General features: G+C 49.3%; 2 protein-coding genes across 3 annotated transcripts; both read right to left on the bottom strand.

Moving 5' to 3' along the window:
• Positions 1–367: 367 nt before the first annotated feature.
• Positions 368–6,631, bottom strand: Klk6 (kallikrein related peptidase 6). The gene is made up of 6 exons (XM_051148440.1): positions 6,527–6,631; positions 6,167–6,227; positions 5,581–5,737; positions 3,706–3,953; positions 3,100–3,236; positions 368–677 (listed from the first exon to the last, which is right to left on the bottom strand). Exons 2-6 carry the CDS (start codon positions 6,225–6,227, stop codon positions 519–521), a joined length of 762 nt encoding a protein of 253 aa, XP_051004397.1. The 5' UTR covers positions 6,527–6,631; the 3' UTR covers positions 368–518.
• Positions 6,632–17,008: 10,377 nt separating this feature from the next.
• Positions 17,009–20,839, bottom strand: Klk7 (kallikrein related peptidase 7). Of its 2 annotated transcripts, none has more exons than XM_051148438.1 (6): positions 20,690–20,839; positions 20,161–20,249; positions 19,634–19,793; positions 19,144–19,391; positions 18,805–18,941; positions 17,009–17,230 (listed from the first exon to the last, which is right to left on the bottom strand). In XM_051148438.1, exons 2-6 carry the CDS (start codon positions 20,228–20,230, stop codon positions 17,075–17,077), a joined length of 771 nt encoding a protein of 256 aa, XP_051004395.1. In that variant the 5' UTR covers positions 20,231–20,249; positions 20,690–20,839; the 3' UTR covers positions 17,009–17,074. The 2 variants fall into 2 exon arrangements, with proteins under 2 accessions (XP_051004395.1, XP_051004396.1); XM_051148439.1 differs by having other exon boundaries at positions 20,161–20,265; positions 20,690–20,838.
• Positions 20,840–21,229: the final 390 nt, after the last annotated feature.

Below are 21,229 nucleotides of genomic sequence, written 5' to 3'. Positions count from 1 at the left end.
AGCAGTGGGCAAAGCTGGGCTTCCAAGGAGCAGAAATAGAATAAAGAAAAGAACCCACTGTGTGCTGTTTACTGTGAGGAATAAATGATCACTTATTCCAGCACGTTATTGCAAGTAAGGCCTATGAACCGCTATGCGTTTCTCCAGCTCCCATGTTATCTCAATTTTACAGATGAGAACACTCACACTATAAAGAAAAGCACTTCCCAAGGGTGCGCAGACAGTAAGTGGCTACACTGGGATTCTTTCTGCTAACCAGACCCATGGGGTAGGACTGTAGCCTGCATCCCACACCCATGGGGTAGGACTGTAGCCTGCGCCCCACATCTTCCTGGGGTGCAAAGAATGAGCAGAGGATAGTAAGCGATGTTCCAGGGTCTCTGTCACTGCATTTATTAAGTATCAGGGTCAGATCTGGGCATCAGAAGTCTCTGAGACTAGGGCAGGGTCTCAGGGAGAGAGACTCTGTAGCCATCCAGGGTCAGGGGAGTCATAGGGCGAGCACTGGATGTCTTGTGTCAGAGCCATCTGTTTTTTATGACACTTTGGATCCATCTGGTATGAGCGCAGACATCAGTGTAAACTCCTGGCTTTTCCTTTGATCCACAGGGTATGTTACCCCATGACACGAGCCCTCGGAGGTGATCCCCACATACCAGGGGACCTCCAGAATCTCCCTGTGTGGAAGAGAGAGAAAATAAGAAACTCACACAGAATAAGGAGGAAGGGTCGGGGAGAAGAAGTGAGGAGAGTGGGGAAGTTAGAGACACTCAGAGACGGAGAAGAAGGCCGATGTGGTGGTCATCTCAACTACTCAAGATGCTGAGGCAGGAGGATTGCAAGTTTAAGGCTAGCTTGTGCTATGTAGGAAGACCCCCTTCTCAAAGTAAAATAGGAATGGGGGTGTAGCTTACGGATAGAGCACTTGCCAGGCATGCATTAGTACCTGGATCCAGGGCTGCAGAGATGGCTCAGTGGCTAAGAGCACTGCCTGCTCTTCCAAAGGACCCAGGTTCAATTCCCAGCACCCACATGGCAGCTGACAATTGTCTGTAACTCCAAGATCTGACACCCTCACACCAACACACATAAATTAAAACCAAATAAAATATTTTTTAAAAAAAGAACCTGAATCCAATTCTCAGTAAAAGGCAGAGATAGATGAGGTGCTGGAGGGCGCCAAGCCATCCATCCTGGATGGAAGGTTGTTAGGACACAACATGTTGGGGCTGGACGGACGGCTCAGAGGTTAAGAGCACTGTCTGCTCTTTGTGAGCTCCTGAGTTCAATTCCCAGCAACCACATGGTGTCTCACAACCATCTATAACGTGATCTGGTGCCTTCTCTGGTGTGCAGGCACACATTTGAGCAGAACATTATATAACAAATAAATAAATCTTTTTAAACCCCCTCTCCCCCCCACACACACACTCAACACGATCTAAGGGAGTTGAAACATTCCACTGGACAATGAAGACCCTAAAACTCAATAGGCAAACAACTCAGTGGTTTCAGGAAGTCCCCAAAACTGACCAGATGCATTCGGTCCCTCCTTCCCCAGGTATATATAAGTGGTAAGGACCATGAGAGCCTTTCTCAGACAAGATGAGCTCCTGGAAGAGGCTCTGACTCTCTAGGCTGTGGAGTGTGCTCCGCATTCTGGTTTGGCGAGCTGTCACCCATACTGGGGTGGGCTTTTTGGTGTTGCAGTTGCCCACGAGTCACTTTTGCTTCTGTAAATAACCCCCTCTCACCCACATTCCTATAAGTAACTCCAATAGAACCCATTGGTTCACCAAGTTGGACTTTGGTGCCATTTCTTGCTCTCTTGTTGGCTCCCTATTTGGAGTGAGTAGATGTTTATTTTCATCACTGCAAGGAAGAGTGTCACAGGACAGAGAGAGACACCAAGGTCCATAAAAGTAAAGGGTATTAATGAATGAAAGGGGAAGGGGAGAAGAGGCAGGGAAGTCAGGGTCTTAGGAAGGAGAAAAAAAACCTTAATGCTCGCCATCTCTTGTTCCCAGGCCGGCTGTCTACCTATTCTTTCTTTGCTCCTAAATCACTATCTCACTTTATTGGCCTCTCCACCCTCACCCTTGCTTTCTTGGTAGGTTGATTTCATTCCTGCATGGACTAGAGTCAGGAAGGATAATAGGCAGAGAGGCTCCAGGGAAGGCATTGAAGACTAGATGGGTACGGTGGTGGATGCCTCTTATCCCAGTACCCCAAAGGCTGATGCAGACACACTGTGTGAGTCTGAGGACAGCCAAGGCTTGCAAATGAGCTCCACAGAAGCCTGCTATGGGGTTTGAGGGATGAGGCCCCCTCTTTGCAAGTGGGATCCTTCCTCATTGGGAGCTCAGCCATTTCCAAGTGGGCTTCATGGCTGCAGCCCTGAGGAAAGATGGCTGTTTGAAGCATCTCTTCGGCTCTTGAGTTGCCCCAGCCGTTCAGAACTCCTACTAAGGTGACCCTTCATTGAAATGGTGTCTTAAGTTTTCAGGCTTTCTAGGTTCACCCGTATTTGCCACTGGCTCTTGGTGTCTCCCTCTCTGTCTCTGCATAGGAACTTCCTGTTTCTGCTGGGTGTCGTGTGTGTGTGTGTGTGTGTGTGTGTGTGTGTGTGTGTGTGTGTGTGTGTGTGTGTGTGCGTGTGCGCGTACGCACGCGCGTGTGCAGGTGGAAGCCCAGCAGTTGAAGGCATCCTTTCTCGGAAGTCACACACTACGTTTTTTGAGACAAGGCTTCTCACAGGCCTGAGCTCACCGATTAAGCTAGGCTGGCTGGCCAGTGGTACCCGAGGATCTGCCTGCCTCTGCCCCCCCAGTTCTGGGATGACAAGTCTATGCCATTATGCCCTTCAACTCAGGCCCTTATACTTGTTTGGCCAGTATTTTTCTGACTGGGCCAACCTCTCTGCCCCAAGCGGTCTCGTTTCTTTCTTATCTGCCTTTTCGTGTGTAAGGTGGAGTCTCTTTCCTGTCTTGTCTTCCAGTTCCCTCCCAGCGGCTTTCTCAATCTCTGCTCAGCTGCTGTGGTCTGTGTCGCTGTCTTTTCTGGCTGTGGTTGAGTTCATATCCCTGTTCCCGGCCTCACCTGGCAGGAATCGTTCCCTTTTCTCTTGTCTCCGGCGCACACCATGCTTCTGGTGATCTTCCCAGGGTAGGCGCATTCACACTCATCCCGGGGCACCAGCTGGACGTCAGCACACTGAATGGTGTCTGGGAATTCACCTAGGAGGCGGGAGATGGGCCAGGCTCACATAGCCTCATTCCTCTCACGTCTTCACCAGCTGTCCTCACTGCCCTTCCCCCCCCCCGCCCGCCCCCATTTCCCATTGATTCCTCTTTTGTTTCTCCCTTATGCTTAGAATCCATTTATTCCTAGACCCTGCATCCTGACAGGTCCCTTTTCCCAACCATTCTTGGCCTGACTTCCTCACTAATCATTATTCCTTCATGAGTTCTCTTTTCTCTTCTCATTGGCCCTTCATTTTACAGCCATCTTCTCTGTGTTATTCATCTACCCACATTTAGTCCAACCTTCTTCTTTCTCCATGCATCTTTTAACCGTACACAGACTAGCCCACTGGTACTCTCCCGCAGCATCTTCTCATGGCCCACCATCTCCTGCCTCACCTCCATCACTAGACCCTCTCCCTCTAGTCTCTCTGACCACTCCCAACCATCTCCCGCCACTGACCGTTTTCCATCTTGCCCCAGCCCAGAATCTGACAGTTGAGATTCTCCTCTGAGCAGTCTTTCTTCAAGGGCAGAGGCTGGATCTTTTGAGAGAATCTGACTGGACTGTTCAGATGCACCAGCATGATGTCATTGTCATGGGTGTCAGGGTTGTAGCGGGGATGGACAATAGTCCGATCCACAGAGATCTGCCTTTGGAAAGTCTCTGTTTGCTGTAGGTTGTGTTTTCCCAAGTGCACCTTCAGATTCCTGGGGAAGAGGTAGCGAGAACTCACCTAGAGCCCTAGGTTGCTAGAGAGAGATTATCTGCCCAATTCCTACCTCCTCCCTCAATTTTCCCCAGCTCAGTAAAAGGCAAGCTTGTTCTTCTAGAATTTTGACTTTACATTTTTTCTACTGCACTACTTGAGAGTCAGTTACCATAGCTGCAGGATATACACGCACAGACTCAACTGATCACAGACCAAAAATATTGGGGGAGCAGCAGAGCACAGTGGTATACACCCTTAATCCCAGCACTCTGGAGGCAGATGCCATAGGATTTCGATGAATTTGAGGTTTGCCTGGTCTATATAGTGAATTCCAAGCCAACAAAACTACATAGAGAGACCCTGACCCAACAAACAAACAAATCAACAAACAACAAAAAATATTGAAGGGTGAACTGACAAGATGGTTCTGCAGGTAAAGTCATTGTCACCCAAGCCCAGTGGCCTGAGTTCAATCTCGAGAACCTGTGTAAAGGCAGACGGAGAAGACCTGACTCCACAGAGGTGTCCCATGATCTGCACAGGTGTACCGCGGCATGTGCACACCCCCACAAAACCAACAAACACAAAATTTAAAATATGTATGGGGGAAGTGTGTCTGTGCTAAACATAAACAGATTTTTTTTTTAGTGATCTTTTTCTCAAACAAAATAATGCAACAATTATTTATGTAGCATTTACATTGCCATGGGCACTACACATGATCTAAAGATAACTTGTGTATATATCTTTTAAGATTTATTTTTAGATTTAGCTTTATGTGTGGGTGGGTGGGGTATGTGCATTTGAGTGCAGGGGCCCATGAAGGCCAGAGAGGGCATTGGATTTTCTGACAATGGAGTTACAGGCAGTTGTAAGCTACCATATGGGTGTTGGGAACTGAACTCTGCAGGAAAAGCATGTGCTTTTAACTGTGGATCCATCTCTCCAACCCTATTTTTTAAAAATGGTGTGTGTGTGTGTGTGTGTGTGTGTGTGTGTGTGTGTGTGTGTGTGTGTGCGTTGCATAGCTATGCATGCTCAGAGGCCATAAGGGGGCTTTGGGTCCCCCTGCCTGAGCTGGAGTTACAGGCATCTGCACGCTCGCTGTCTTGTGACACTGGTGCTTGCATCTGAAATTCAGTCCTGAGGATTGTGGAACAAGTTAACTACTGAGCTATCACTCCAGCCCCCACTTTTTTTAGGGTGTCTCTTGCAGCTCAAGCTGGTCTCAAGCTCCCTGTGTAGCTGAGAAGCAGCTTGTGTTTCTGATTCTCCTACCTCCATCTCTCAGATGCTAAGACTACAGTGGTGACTTCCGGGCCCAGTTTAGGAGATGCTGGGGATGGAACTCGGGGAAGTCACTCCACCGACTCCTGCATCGACAGCCCCTTTAGAGACAGAGCTTAGAGTTCTTGCAAGGATATTTATAGACAATAAGCAAGTGTACTACTTTTTTCTTTGTAAAGGGCTTGAGTATCTGCAAATCTTGATACCTCCAGGGTCCTGGGACCTGTGGATACCTGACTGAAAAAATGCTAAGTGCTCAGGTCTGCCTCCCTCCTGAAGTCTACAAGACACCCCTCTGGACCCCTTTACATCCACTTCTCAAAGGCAGAGACACTCACGGTTTGTTGCAATGGGCAGCTGTGAGCACCCACTGTGCGTCAACGAGGACCCCACCACACAACAAGTGGTCAGAGGTGTAGAGGGCAGCTTGGAAAGGGTGGGAGTTCCTCAAACAGGGGCCACCGTGCACCACCTTGTCCTGCTCCTCGGACCAGGCTGAGAGAGGGAGGGCATGAGTGAGAGAAGGCTCGGAAAGCCTAGATCCTCCTGCGATGAACTACAATCAAATAGGTTCCTACTTTCATTCTTACCCCCAATTCCACCTCCCCCGACTCCACTCCACCTCCATCCTCTGTCTTCTTTCTTTCTTTTTGAGACTGAGTTTCTCGGTGTACTCCTGACTGTCCTGGAACTCACTCTGGCTGGATGTGAACTCAGAGATCCACCTGCCTCTGCTCCCTAGCTCTGGGGTTTAAAGGCACGTGCCACCACGCCTGGCTATCCCCATCCTCAACACCCACCTCCACACTTGTTCTTAGCCGGTCTCCTCATTTCAAAGCCACCTAGTCCTATTCTAAGCAACCATCTGTTAACAAGGCCCATCCATCTACCAATCCCCTCCCCCTTCCATGTTCCCTTTCTCACCTGACTTAGCAAGAACCAGGCACAGGGCCAGCGTCTTCACCGTCAGCATCTTCATGAGCATCTTGAGAGGGGAAGCCATCAGTCCATCAGTCATGTCCCAGTCTCTGCCCAGGACCCCACCCTGCTCCCTCCTCACCCTCTCCATACTTCCTGTCTTGTCCTGCTCTCTTGCCCTTGTTTGATCTCTCCTCCGCCACCCCCTCACCCTCCTCACCCCTCACCTCCTGGTTTCTCACTTCCCAACCTTGAATCTGAGCGTCCTCTGTAGGCACTGCAGCCCCCCCCCACCCCCGCGGCCTTACCTGCTGGTAGCCAGCAGCAGCGTACCTGCCAACACTTAGGTAGGGAAAATGACACCACTTATCACAGGAAGCCGGAGGCAGAGAAAGTCAGCAAGGCAGGGTGCTCCACCTGAGGAGGGACGGAGCCGACTGACAGAATGTGGCCTTAGGACCCAAGCTGCAGGGGACAGAGGGCACCTGGGTGCCGGGTCCCAAGCAGAAGACTCTGTCCCAGAAACCTGCCTGGCTCTACAGCTTCCCTGAAAGAGGTACGCTCTGTTCTCAGTCTCTTCCAGCTTCCTTTTAACCCCTCTCTCTTCTAGTCTGAGCCAGGAGGAAGCCAGACACACCCTTTTCTTCACCCAACCTTCCCACACACATTCCTTCTGCCCCACGGCTCTGCTCCTGGTGACCCCTGACCAGATAGCGACGGGGAAGGCAGTGCCCAGCTCTGGTCCATAATAACCTTGGACCTCTGTGCCCTGAGGAAGGAATTGGGTCTGCTCTCCTGGGTCCGAAGGAGAAGGGCTGAGGCTTGGACCCGTGTGTCTGAGGGAGGGCTGGAGCCTGGACCACAAGTCTAAGGGAGGAGTGTTGATCCTGGACTCTTGAGTCTGGGGAGGAGGGATGAGCCTGAAGCCTTAGTCCCAAAGAGGAGGGTTGGGCCGAAACCTTCGGGGCTGAGGTCCAGAGAGATGGGAGCTCACTCTTAGTTTGGGGTTTGGGACAAAAATCAGACTGGGAACTGAATGCCACTTCCCAGGTTAGTCATTGGTACCCCAACCTCCCCAAGTACCCCACCTATACCCGCTAGGGAGCCTGCAGGTCGTCCTCCTGCGTTTGTATCTCTGAGGCACTGGAACCAGCTGCCCAGGTTCAGTGGGGTCAGGCTGACTCACCTACCTGTAAGTCGCTCTGTGGGTGCAGAAGACCTCCACGTCCCCAGGAGAGTGGGAACTGCCAGCCAAGCTATTGAGAAAGGAGTGTTTCTCTAAACTGTCCCCCGCCCCTAACCCGGGCTGGGAAGCAGGGTGAGCAATATGGAGAAAGAGACATCCAACAATCGGGCATTGTCTGGACCCAGAAACTTGGTACCATGCTCCCAGCAGCTCCCTTTCTCAACCTCGTTTCCAGGAAGATGGGCGGGAGGCTAGCTCAATGACTTCTCTTTGTACCAATGTGACTGACAGCCCCGCTGGGTCCCTGATCTGAATATTTCAGAGCTCAGGACCCTCTCCTCCTAGTCTTCTCACCTTGGGGCTCTCTGGCCCCATCCCTCTCCATGTCTGTCTGTGTCTGTCCTCCTCCATTTCTCAAATGCTCTGTTTTTGTTTGTTTTTTTCCTTCTGCCCCATGTTTGTCTCAAGCTTTCTCTCCACCTCTGCCTCTCTCTTTCCACATCTCTATTTCTCTCCCTCTTTCTCTGTCTCTGACTCCTTCCTCTCTCTGTGTGTGTACGTATTTATTTCTGCATGTTTTTATCCGTCTTTCTTTCTGTGCACCTGTTTGGCTGTGTCTGTGTCTCTTTCTGTTTGCCTTTCTACCTGCATCTGTCTCTCTTTCTGTTTCTGTCTGGCATTGTCTGTATCTCCTTATTCCCTTCTCTCTGCGTCTCTGTCTCTCTCCATATTTTTTGTCTCTGTGTCACTATGTCTCTGTCTGTCTGTCTTTCTCCCACCTCCCCCTCCCCGGACTTTCCATATCTTCTGTTGCTCTGACGGCTCTTTCCCTGCACTACCTGGGGAAATGTGTGTGCTTGGTATACAGTGGCAAGGTGTGTGTGTGTGCCTAGTGAGGTGGAGGAGGGTACAGAGATTCGTCGATGATATTTTTGTATGTACGGGGAGATGCACAAGTAGAGAGAATCTGGCAGGCAGAAACAGGGGACAAAACCAGGGGAGGTAAGCAAGAGCACTGGAAAGCTATGTCACGACCTGGGAAAATTATAGGGAGGTGCCTTTGAACTTGAGTCTGGGAAGCAAGAGTCAGTGAGGAAGAAAGGAAGCAGGCATTTGTGGGTAGAGCAGGCGGTGGTCATCGTGGGCTGTAAGGGAGGGACTTGTGAAAGGTGGAGGGTGGAGGGATCGGAGGAAGGGTGTGAGAATGAAGAGGAAAAATGGGGACATACTAGGAAACCATCAGGCAACAGCAACAGCGAGCATGAATAATGTGCCCCTCAGCATTTGATGGGCATGACATCTCATGTGACCTTCACCTTTCATTAACCTCATCTCCTGGTATTACTCAACTCCCATCACCCTGTAATGAAGCCTTTAGTTAGCACTGACGATACACTGGGCACTTCACACTAGGTCTCTTCGGAACTTAGCGTCTTTTTCTTGTGTCCCACTGTCAGTTCCCCTCATACAACTCACGGGACATCCAACCTTGTCCCGTTGCCTCCCTTCTGTGGGGCCCACTCCTGTCTGTTCGCATGTTCTGGCTCCAGTTCAGATGGGCGCCTCAGTCCCTTGAGCACTCACTACTCTCTGAACCACTCATTACACAACAGGAAGAGTCTCCCTGTGCCTTGGCTGGACCAACCCCTGGCCTCGCTTCTCACAGATCTGACCCAAATCCTCATGCCTCTTGGGACAAAGTCCCACTTCTCAGCCTAAGGCTGGAGGATCTTGGGAAACCAGGGGCTGGGAGCAAGGCTCACTGTAAAGCCCCTTGGTGGAACACCCCTGCTCCCCCCTCCCCCTGACAACATACATCAAAGGGCCAGGGGCATGGCTCAGTTGTAGAGCCCCTTGATGGAACCCCACCTTCCCACACACACATACACATTAAAGGACTGGAGGTGTGGCTCAGAGGTAGAACATCTGTCTAGAATCCCCCAGAGAGGGGCTTGGGTGTGGTTGATTTTTGAACTCCTTGCCTAGAGTCCCACAGTGTTGGGTCCTATGTGTATGGCTTTGGGGTATGTCACCTGATTTAGTCCAGTGAGGTACTGAAGGTACAATGTCTACCCAGAATCCCCCAGTGAGGGATTGGGGATGTGGCTCAGAGATTGAGAGCATGCCTATCATGGGTAAATTCCTCAGTTCTGTTCCTCAGCATTAGCAAGTGGTGTTATCTTACATGTTCTTATGGCAAAGGTGTGAAGTAATTTCTACGTTAAGTAGCTTTGCTTAGCCACTCCACGTTGTATGTATACATTTATTAAAATACCATAACCATATGTAATTTTCATTTGTCCCATGAAAGTAAATTTAAGAAACAAAAGACAGCTAAAAAGGTAAAGCAACTGGCTGAATTTGGTGCCATAGGTCTGTCATCCCAGATAGTTGAGAGGCTGAGGCAAGAACATTGCAAGTTCAAGCCTGGCCTAGGCTATAGAATAAGACCCCATCTTAAAATTAAAATTAGAAAGAAAGTTGGCCTCGCAGCTCTGCAGTTCAGCATTGGCCTAGCATGTATGAGACCCTAGGTTCAAGTCCTGGTATGGTAAAAACAAAATCAGAAGTTTATTTAGTCCCTTTATATAACTCAAGACATTAAAGGTATATGAATTTGGGATGTGAAAGTTATCAAAGGACCCATTGGCTGCAAGGAGTGCTTGGAATCTGATGGGTCTTCTGCACTTATAGCTCCATTCACCTTATTTCTTGCCACCCTTGAAGGCCCAGGAGCACCCTGGCTACACACTGCCCTACCCACCTTTCTGTGCTTTGCTTTGGAGACCCCAACAAGTGTCATGAGTGGTCCCATGCCCTGTGGCCTCACAGCCTCTGTTTCTGAGGTTTCTTCTTTGTTCCATGCTTCCCCCACCTTTCCCTGCTGACCACTTCTTCTCCCTTCGGCTTTGCCTGGAACATTGTGTCTTAGAACGAGTTTCCACTGGACACCACCCAATGTCACCTGCCATGGTAGGGTTAGTCATTGCCTTGTGTGGGCTTCCACAGGTGTCTCCTTCCAGGTGTTCCTCTGGACTAGAGCCACTTGTATCAGTGTCCATCTCCTCCACTGGATCTTGAGCTCTGTGAGGGCATGGACCGCGATGACTCACTGCTGAATCTGCAGGGAACTCAGGAAATGTTGACCCATGACTACCATGACTTCATCACATCCACTCCCGTCATAGATAGGAAAACTGAGGCACGGAGCGGGGAAGTTCATTGCTCAAGCACAAGCACACGGGGAGTGGTAGAGCCTGAACTGTAGCTGAACTTCCAACACTATGGTATTCCTATATAACACGAGCCAAAATGGCAGCGTTCCAACATGGAGGATTCTAATATGTCCTGCTTCGACATGGTATATCCCAATATGATGTGTTCCAACAGTGTATCCCAACATGCTATGGTGTAACATTATTCCAAAATGGAGTATTTCAGCATAGTGGTGTTCCAACACGGACATGCTCCAGCATGGCAGTGGTTTAGCCCATCTCTCTACAACTCCCCAAAGATAATAATGCAATTACTTACTATAATACAAGGTAAGTGGGCCCAGACGGAACCATCTGTGTGGGGAAAGGAGGGGACGCAGAGGATCTGAGTCTCTTGTGACCTACTCATCCTTGTCCCATTGCCTCCTCTCTAGTCCCATGTTACTGTTGAGGCCAGAAAATCTTCAAAGAGAGAGCGAAGCCCTCCTAGCCGTATGTCTTCATTATCTTCCCATCCTTATCTCTGATCAGGCTGTGCACGCTTAAGTGCGTGAATGTTTATATCTAAACTGACTTATTCAGCCAAAATATTCGATAAAAAAAATGTAAAGGAAATTTTATGAGAGTAAACAGGAAAAAGCATGTGACAAGTCTTGTTGGTGTTTTGTGCTGTGTCCGGAAGTTCTTCCAGCACTTTTTACATATGAAATTGTTTAATCTGTATGATGATACCAAGAGGTGGGGAAAAAGATAGCAAGATGGCAAGGGCAGCCAGTGGGCTGGGGCTAGCTCAGCATTAGAGCTCCTACTTACCTGTGGGAGGAGGGAGAGAGGGAGAGAGGGAGGGAGGAAGGAAAAGGGGAGGAAGGAGAAAAAAGACAGGTAGAGATAAAGAAACGTCCCCTGGATGGGGAGGCCTGGTGGCATTCAGAGGAAGGATAGCAGGCTACCAAGAAGAGACTTGATACCCTATGAGCATATACAGGGGGAGGAGGTCCCCCTCAGTCACAGTCATAGGGGAGGGGAGTAAGGGGAAAATGGGAGGGAGGGAGGAATGGGAGGATACAAGGGATGGGATAACCATTGAGATGTAAAATGAATGAATTAATAAAATATATTTTTTAAAAAGGAGGAGGAGGGGGAAGGGGAAGGAGAAAAGAGATATGGGGAGGGAAAGAGAGGGGGTGCATGGGAGACAAGAGGAGACAGGCCAGGGGCCAGCAGGAGGAGTGGGTATCACTGGAGAAATCGGGCTTTCTTTTTGGAAGCTGTAGTCCTTTTAATAAAAGAACTTAAAAAATTTGTCTTGGAAGGATAATTTTATTAGAAATTGAGGAGCACATATGAAATTATTTAAACATTAGCAAAAATATTGCTTTAAAAGACAGAGAAGGCAAGCTGCCCAGTGGAGGGAGATGGAAAAGGGCAAGAGAGAAAGCTTTGATTTTTTTTATATGTATCTTTTTTTGGGGGTTGGGAGACTTTTTTTATTAAATATTTTTACATATGCATTTATATTATTACACATATATGCAATGTCTACAGCAAGAAGAATCACAAAACAATCAGGAATTATATCAATGTTACATTCTTAGTGTTTGGGCTATTTGTATTTGGCATCTTCTTTTAAACTTTTTTTTCTAAAGATTTTATTTTTTTTGGAATATGCATTTATATTATTACACATAAATTAAAAAAAATTACATACAACAAGAAGAACCACAAAACAATTAGGAATTATATAAATGTTACATTTGTGGTGTTTGAAAGCTCTGATTTTTGCTCACATGTTCAGCAATGGTGGTTGGCAAGCAACAACAAAGTGGAAGAGAAAGAGTGAGAAATCCGAGTGTTAGGGAAAGTATACCTGAGTTTTGGCTGGTATCTGAAAGAGAAAGAAAGCAAAGTAACTCAGAAAAGAGCGTAGGCAGCGTGAGCTCCTGCATAGAGAAGGGGTTTCTGGGAAGGATAAATTCCTGCTCTCATCAAGAGGATAATTATCCCTTCCTTCACCTTAGCATGCCTTCAGGTGAATCAGATTTCCTGTGAGGTGGACAGGACCTGTGATTGACAGGTCCGTCTGCATTAACTCTTGGGGAGACAGTCTGCAGTGGTTCGTCATGTTCCAATCTTTGCAGCAGATCAGTGTCATGTCTCCACCCAGACCAGAGGGAGATTCCATTCTTTTGACCAGGAGGAAGTCATTCTGTCTTAATAGTCTTCAATAGATACCTGATATATATCCTCCTTTTCTCTCTCTTTTTTCCTTCCTTCCTTCCTTCCTTCCTTCCTTCCTTCCTTCCTTCCTTCCTTCCTTCCTTCTTTCTTGTTCATGAACACTGGGCATTTGCTGTCTACAATGACCCATATCATGCTAATATTTTTAAATGAGCACCTTGTATTATTCTTTGATAATTTTATACACCCATACAATGTATCTTGGTTATATCTACCCCTTACCCCACCTCCCACTTCCTCCGGACACCCCTACCTTATCTCTTTCCCACCTTCATGTCTTCTCCTTTCTCTTTTTCTTTTTTTTTTTTTTTTTTTTTTTTTGAAGGCAGGAGGAGCCCGTGGCCTAAGGGTGAATCCAGTGCTTTCCTGGAATGTCATCCTTGGGGAGGGGAGTGGAGAGGAGTGGGGTGCCTAACAGCTCTGGCTGTCCTGGAACTCACTCTGTAGTCCAGGCTGGCCTTGAGCTCATGGAGATCCGCCTGCCTCTGCCTCGCAAGTGCTGGGATTCAAGGTGTGTGCCACCACTGCCCAGGTCTCCTTTCTCTTTTTCCTTCTTTTTATTTTTGTGGGGGTATTGATGGGATCTTGTTGTCTTGATTCCATCCCATGCCCTCTCTCTCTCTTTTCCCTCCTTTCCACTCTCTCCTTTCCTCTCCTCTTAGGCAGATAACCATACCTTCTGTGAGTTCATGAGTATAACAGCAACAGACAGCCATGCTCAGAGGACAGCAGTTTACAGCACTCTACCATTCCTCTCACACATTCTTCCTCTGTGTTCCCTGAGCCTTGGAGTTATTGATGCAGCTGTCCCAGTTAGGGATGAACACTCACTAGTCACTTACTCTAAGCACCGTGATCAGGTGTGAGACTCTGTATTTCTGCCCACTGTGTCATAAAGAGGCTTCTCTGGTCAAAGTGAAGACCAGCACTAATCTATGGGTATAAGCACAAATATTTAGAAGGCATTTTGGCAACATGACCCAGGGCCTCTGACCTCTCAAGCCATGGAAGGTGGGCAGTACCAGGCATGAATTCCCTCCTATGAAGCAGGCCTCACATCCAATCAGAAAGTGGTTGGTTACCCCTATAGGACCTCACGTCATTGACGCACCAGATGGGGCATGTCTTGCTGATCCCCACATGGGTTCAAAGATGGTATTTCCCTTTATAATGTTACCAGAAATGGAGTCCAAAGCCCTCCAGAAGGATGAGGTCCCACCCTTGTTGGTTTCTGAAGCTGTTAATCCCCGTCTAGATACATAACAAGAAAGGAGAGGGGAGGAAGGAGAGGAGACAGGAGATAGGGGAGACACACACACACACACACACACACACACACACACAGAGAGAGAGAGAGAGAGAGGAGAGGAGCGAGAGAGAGGAGGAGAGAGAGAGAGAGAGAGAGAGAGAGAGAGAGAGAGAGAGAGAGAGAACTGTAGGCGCCACAGGTAGGCTTTTAATGCAAGAAGCTATTGGTTTTAGCTGTCTGGTCAAAGAAAAAGTCCATTCCCAACAATTCAACAGGGTATGAACTTACGTCTTTGTAACCCAATCAGCTCTTGCTGTAGCCCGGCTCAGTGGTTCCAGACAGAGTCAGTACCATTGTGACTCTGGGTTACTTTTTTTTTTTTTTTCTTTTCTTTTCTTTAAAATATATTTTATTAATGTATTCATATTACAACTCAATTGCTATCCCATCCTTTGTATCCTCCCATGCCTCCCTCCCTCCCTCCCATTTTCCTCTTACTCCCCTCCCCTATGACTGTGACTGAGGGGGACCTCCTCCCCCTGTATATGCTCATAGGGTATCAAGTCTCTTCTTGGTAGCCTGCTATCCTTCCTCTGAGTGCCACCAGGCCTCCCCATCCAGGGGACCCAGATCTACCCAATGGACAGGACATTCTTCACAGTTGAGTGGAGAGTGGGGTCTGACTTTCACACGAACTCTGGTGCCCCATATTTCTTTTCTTTTTTTAAGTTATGTTTTATTTTATTTCTGAGGTGTGTGTGTGTGTGTGTGTGTGTGTGTGCACGTGTGAATGTTGACATTGGGTTTATATTTTGAGATAGCATCTCTGGCTGTCTAGAGATAAATAGACTCACTGGCAAGAAACCCCACCGTGTGCCACCAGATCCTCTGTCTCCCTCTCTTCAGCAGGGAGATTGCAAACACATCACAGCCCTGTGTTGTGTTTTATGTGGGTATTGGAGAGCCAAACTCAGATGCTGTGCTCGCATAACCTGCACTGCACCCACTGATCTGTCTTCAAAGCCCGCCGTTGACTGCTTTTGAGACAGGGCCTCATTATACAGCCTTGACTAGCCTGTAACTGGCTTTATAGACCAGGATGACCCCAAACTCATAACAGTCCTCCTGCTTCAGCCGTCCAAGTGCAAGATTAAAGATGTGCACCACCACCCCAGACCCTTTAGATGTTTAGGTTGAATGGTGATTTTGGTGACTTGAAGTGACAGGAAAAGCTGATGGAACTCCATGGAGACTGAGGGCCGGGTTCCCTTGGTAGTCCTTGAATGAGATGAGGGTCTAGAAAACAACAGGTCTGGACGTAAGCCTGATGACGGAAGGCCAGGGCCTGACCTCCTGGGTCTGAGGGAGGAGGCAGGGATCTGGATCCCTAGGCGTGAGGGAGGAGGCTGGGGTCTGTTCTGTGTGCCACCATGTGCAGAGTTTCGTACTTGCATCATGGCTGGCTGCCTGAGAGTGGTCAGTGCAGACACTGAAGAAAGAGTGATAGGGAGGACCCAAACGTTGTTTGTTTGCGAGGAGGAAGGGATTCTGGGAGGGAAACAGGAAGGACAGGTGGGAGGGGCAGGCCCTCCACTAGACTGCATCCCTTTGTCAGCAGATTCTGAGGTGTCACTGCCCAGAGAAGGAAGGCAAGGTGCCTTGGTGTGGCTCTATTCTGAGTCACAAAGCACCCCTCCCTTCCAGAGCCCCCACTCACCTTTAGGGAGAAGCCTACTCACCGCCACCTTTCTCTGGCCCTATAGGCTTTCTCTTGTCTGACTCCCAGAGGACCCAAGTGCCCAGCTTCGGTCTCTTCCACTCCTCCCTGAAATCACCCTCTGTCACCCAGGAGAACCATCCATTGCTTCTTCCTTCCCTTTCTAGCTCCCCTTTTACATGTGAGAAAAACAGAAACCCAAGAAATAGAGAAAAACATACCACCCACCAGGGCCAGGCTGAAAACCAGCTGCAAGGTCCTTCAAAATTAAAAAGATTGAGAATATTTAGCTGGGTGTGGTGGCACACGCCTTTAATCCCAGCACTCAGGAGGCAGAGGCAGGTGGATCGCGGTGAGTTCGAGACCAGCCTGGTCTACAAAGTGAGTCCAGGACAGCCAAGGCTACATTTCAATTTGGTTTTGTGTGCATGTATGTGTGCAGGTACACGTGTGCCACAGCACATCTGGAGGTCAGAGGATAACATGCAGGGGTCAGTTATTTCCTTCTACTGTGTAGGCCCCAGAGATGGAACTCAAGTCGTGTCTGGCTTGGCCGCAAGAGCCTTTACCTGATGAGCCATCTTGTTGGCCCGGCTATAACTTCTCAACAAACTTCTTCATGGGTCTCCTTCCTCCACCATCGATGCTCCCAACTTCCCAACCATTATTTTTCAGGCTATGCACACATACACATCAATATCACTTGGATTTTATTTCGTATCTATTTCATTTGGTATATACAGCTCATGTCAGTTGTTACACCTTCCTATCTCCATTAAACACATATAATAACAGTCACTCTTGCATAAGGCTAAGCATTACCACTTAGGCATTATATTTCATAAGTTCATAATATCCTGAGAGAAATACAGCTACCATTTAAATAATCTACTACCTTTGGGACACGTTAACAATTTCCATTCTTTTTTCCCCCTACAATAAATAATGTAATGAATCCAAAATTAGTTTTTTTTTTTCCCTAAGAACCCTCTAGAAATGTATAGCTTAAGCCAAAGACAGCAGATGAAAGTCTCACAGTTCCCATCCACTTTCCAGTAAAGGACTGAAGGAATTCCCAGCTCTAGCATTTGAAAGCATTAGTCTTCTGGCATCTTCCGCAGCCCTGGGTTTCTTGTCTCTTCATTTGCTTTGCTTTTAGGTCTCTGGGGTTCTGATTGGTTTATAAACTTTGTAGTGTTGAGGCTTTGCTATGTCTTGGAGGAAAGGTAAAGCTAGACTTTACAGCCTAGCCACACTGGCCTTACTCCATTAGCACAACCTTGAGGCTCACAGCTTGACTCCTGGAGCATTAGCGGAACGTTTTCATGGTCACTTCCAGCCACCGTTGGTACTTGCAGACTTGAGTGTAGACACCTGGGTCGTTGGGCTGGCCACAAGGGTAGGTTCCCCAGGACACCAGACCTTGAAGGGTGTTATTGCACACCAAGGGTCCCCCTGAGTCACCCTGTGGGGAACCAAGGAGGTTAATTTTGGCTTCAGAGGAAAGCTCTGTGACTCCCTCACACAGGCCACCCTCAGAAACTGAATAGACGTCCACCCTGACTAATTAGCATGGACCTTGGGAACCAATGGGAGAGCAGGAATTCATATTGTCATGGTGATGACCTGGGTTCCACAGAGCTTCTTGGAAGAAAAGGGTGGGACTTCCTTCTGGGGATTCAGATAGCATTTCCTTACTGATTGATTAAAGCTGGTAAGAAAGGGAGTCTTCTCTAGGGATTGGGTATCCCCTGGGGCTGTCAGGAAACTGGCCCTGGACTGGGGAGAGGGGATGCTCTGGATCTCCGGGACAGGAATGTGTCTCCCACTAGGCAGCCCTTCAACACATAGCATAGCATCTGTCCTGAGAACTGAGGGGGTCAGGGAGGAAGGAAGGAGGATAAAGAAGAGGAGAGAGGAGGAGGAGGTGGAGAGGGGCAAGAGGATGAGGGAAGACGAGGGAGGAGGGAAGAGGAGGAAGAAGGGGGAGAAGAGAGAAAGAAGGAGGGAAGAAAAGAAGAGAGGCCTGGGGAGACTGGAGCTAGCAGAAGGGGAGGGGGAGACAGGAGAGGGAGACAGAAGCCAGGCCAGGACAGACAGACAGCAGAAAGGAAAAGGACTAACGTAAAATTAGGAACAAAAAGAAAGAGCTGGGAAAATGCTGTCTAAAGACACTCTTGCCCCAGGACCAAGTCCATGGTCAGGCCATCTGGATCAGGCAGGAAATGTCATGGGTCATCTAAAACATGAGTTACAAGTCAAGCGGGAAACCAGAAGCTGAGGCAGAAGGACCAGGGGTTCAAATCCTGCCTCAGCAACAGAGTGAGCTCAAGACCAGGCAGGGCTACATGAGCTTGTCTCAAAACCAAAACGGGGTGCTAGAGAGATGACTCTGCTCTTGCAAAACATCCATACACCTAAAAAAAATGACTCTTAGGCAAAATGTTCATACACCTAAAATTAAAAAAAAAAAAAAAATCTTAGAAACAAAATTTAACAAGGCATGTTCAATCCAGGGTACTGTTGAGTCACCCCTGTTAGCTCTGCACATGAGAGGCTAAGGTAAGCAGATTGCTGTGAATTTGAATTTGGGGCCAGCCTTGGCTATGTAGTTTTAGGTTAGCCTTGGCTATTTCAGGCTAACCTGGGCTATAGAGTGAGTTCCAGACTAGCCGGGGCCACAGAGGAAGACTGTCTCAAAAAAATAAAAAATTAAAATTAAAATTAAAAATTAAAAAGAAAGAAAGAAAGAAAAAGAAAAATGAAGTAATACAAATCATGGAGTTTTTTGAAGCCTCTACAAAGTTTCAGCTGAAAAGTAGACTCACTCACACTCCTACAACTCTACCTCCATCTTTCTCAGTTCCGGTAAACTACTGGCTCTGTTTGATTCATTCCATGCATGAACTGCGGTTGTTCACTAACAGAAAGTGGGAGAGCTAAGGAGGTGAGAGCTGGGGCACGGCCAGGCCAGGCTGGGACAAGGAGCTTCCTGTGGACAGGCAAGGGCGTGGCGGGGGAGGGGCGGTCAGGGCTTACGTTGCAGGTGTTGGTCTTCGAGTCAGGAACGCCAGCGCACAGCATGGTCTTCCCCAGCAGGTTTTTGTACACCTTCTTGCAGTCCTTGGAGGAGATAAGCTTCACATCCGAGCACATGAGCTCAGTGGGGAAGGTCACTGTGGGGAGAAGGGCTTCAGCTCGCGCTGTGCCAGCGGCTGCGCAGGGTGGGGAGCTGAGGGGAGGGGTCGAGACCAGGGATGCCAGGGAAGACAGCTGGGGTCTGTATTCCTGGACCTGAGGGAGGAGGGCTGGGGTCTGAAGTCTTGGTGTGAAGGGAGGGGAGGGCTGCGGCCGGATCCCGCCCTGAGGCTTTCTTACCATCCGGGCTGGTTGTGGTGCCCCATCCAGAGACAGTGCAGGAGGTTCCTGGGGGTTCACAGACCGTAGGAAGGTTGACTTTCTGCACTTTGGGTGACATCTTGACTGGCTTATTCAGCCTCACGAGCATGATGTCATTGGCATGGGTCCTTGTGGAGTAGCCAGGGTGTCGGAAGGACTTCGTGGCCTTGATCTTCTGGGCACTTTCATCCCCTATCTTATCACTGCCCAGATGCACTGTGTACTGACTGAGAGAAGGTGACACTTAGACAGGGAGGGAGGAGAGGAGGAAAGGAGGGAGGAGGGAGGAGAGGAGGGGAGGAGGGAGGAGAGGAGGGGAAGGAGGGAGGAGGGAGGAGCAGAAGTCAAGAGAGAAAAGAGAGAGAGACAGAGGGAGAGAGAGGGAGAGAGGGAGGGAGGGAGGAGGGAAAGGACAGAGACAGAGACCCAAAGAATACAGACTCACCCTGCCTGCCCTTACAGCACCTACCCCATCTTGCAGTGGGCTGCTGTGAGCACCCAGCGCTCGCTGACCAGCACTCCTCCACAGTGAAGCTGATTGCCTTTGAGGAGAGCCACCTGCCATGGGTGGGAGCCTTTTTCACATGGGTAGCCATCTATAATTCGTTCGCCTTCTCTGTTACCCTGATCTGGATGGAGACAGGGACACACATGGGCATCCAGCATGGGGGGGGGGGATGGGGGAGGGATGGAGACAGTGAGATGTTTCTATATAGCTCAGGAGAAAAGGCAGAGAAAGGGATGGAAGATCATGCAGAGGATGAGCAAGTGGGTTAGGGAGAGAGATTGGGGACCGCTCAGAATACCCCCATGACCATGTCGCCTGCAGATAGCCACAGACTGCTAGAGCCTGCAGAAGTCCCAGAAGTCTGTCTGATTGCGGCAAGAAGAAAAGACAGCACAGGGTCAAGTAGTCACAGGGTCAGGCCTCCCGGAGGGAGATCTGGGAGAGGGGGTTCAGACTCGGGATGTTGGGAACACTGGGCAAGCTCTCACCTTGTCCAGCAGTTTCCAGGGCTAAGGACAGCAGCACGGTTAGCAGGGGAGGGAGCCGGACTCCCACCATGGTGTCAGTGGCTCAGGGGCTGCCAGATGAGAAAGCTAAATGTTGCCAGGTCTAGGGATGGCGAGAGATGAGGCACTAAGATACAGTCCTACCGCTCCTCCCCCAGAGCCAGGAGTCCAGGCCTCAGGCCTCTCTCTGGGATTCAGAAATCTATACAGAGCCCTCCTCCCTCAGACCTTGGCGTTCAGACCCCAAGCTCTCCTTCTCCCAGACCCTGGAGTCCAATCCCAGCCGCCCTCCTTTAGATCCATATGTCCAGACCCCAGCTTTCTCCCATCCCGGGGTCCAGATCCTAAGCCTCCTCTTTCAGACCCTGTCCCAGGGCAGCACCAAAACTCATTTCCTTCCACCCTGTGGGTGGATCCTAAGCCTCTGCCCCTCAGTGCCTCCTGTCTAGGACCCTGGAACCCTAGTCTCCAGGACAGTTTGTGCACACCCCCTATTGAGAGTTCCTCTCACCTGGGAGAGAGACTTGGTTAAGCTCAGTCCTCCCAGGAGCCCGGTGCCTTCAGCCTTCTGTAGGGTTGGTCCTTTTATACCTCCTCTGCCCCCGCACCCGCCTCCAGCTCCCTGGGGCACAGGTGGAGCTGTCTCCAGGTGCCTTCCCTCTGCTTTGAGCTTAGGGTTATCTGAAATCCCTGAGGCAGCCCTAACAGTAGATATCACAGATCTCTCCCTCCACCCTCTTTACTGCCACCACCCCCACACATTCTGGCCCCACCATGTCAAGGGGTCGGTCCCCGGGGCAGAATCCAAGCAGGTGTGTTGGCGGGCTGAGGTGCACTCAGTCCGGAGCCTTTCAGGAACCATTTTCTAACACTTGACTTTCTCTCAGGGTTGCCAAGACCCCACACCACGATGGTGACTCCTGCCTGCTGGATCCAGTCCCGTCTTTGAGGTTGAACTCACACCCAGCCCTAACAGACATAAAAATTTTTACAAAGATTCCACACCCAAAACAAACAGGGCATATGTGGATGTTGGTCTAGTCTCTGTCCT

Source organism: Acomys russatus, chromosome 7 (assembly GCF_903995435.1).
Source record: "Acomys russatus chromosome 7, mAcoRus1.1, whole genome shotgun sequence".
Taxonomy (NCBI): Eukaryota; Metazoa; Chordata; class Mammalia; order Rodentia; family Muridae; genus Acomys; species Acomys russatus.
Note: the sequence above shows the minus strand (reverse complement) of the source record. Positions and strands in the feature narration are given on the sequence as shown.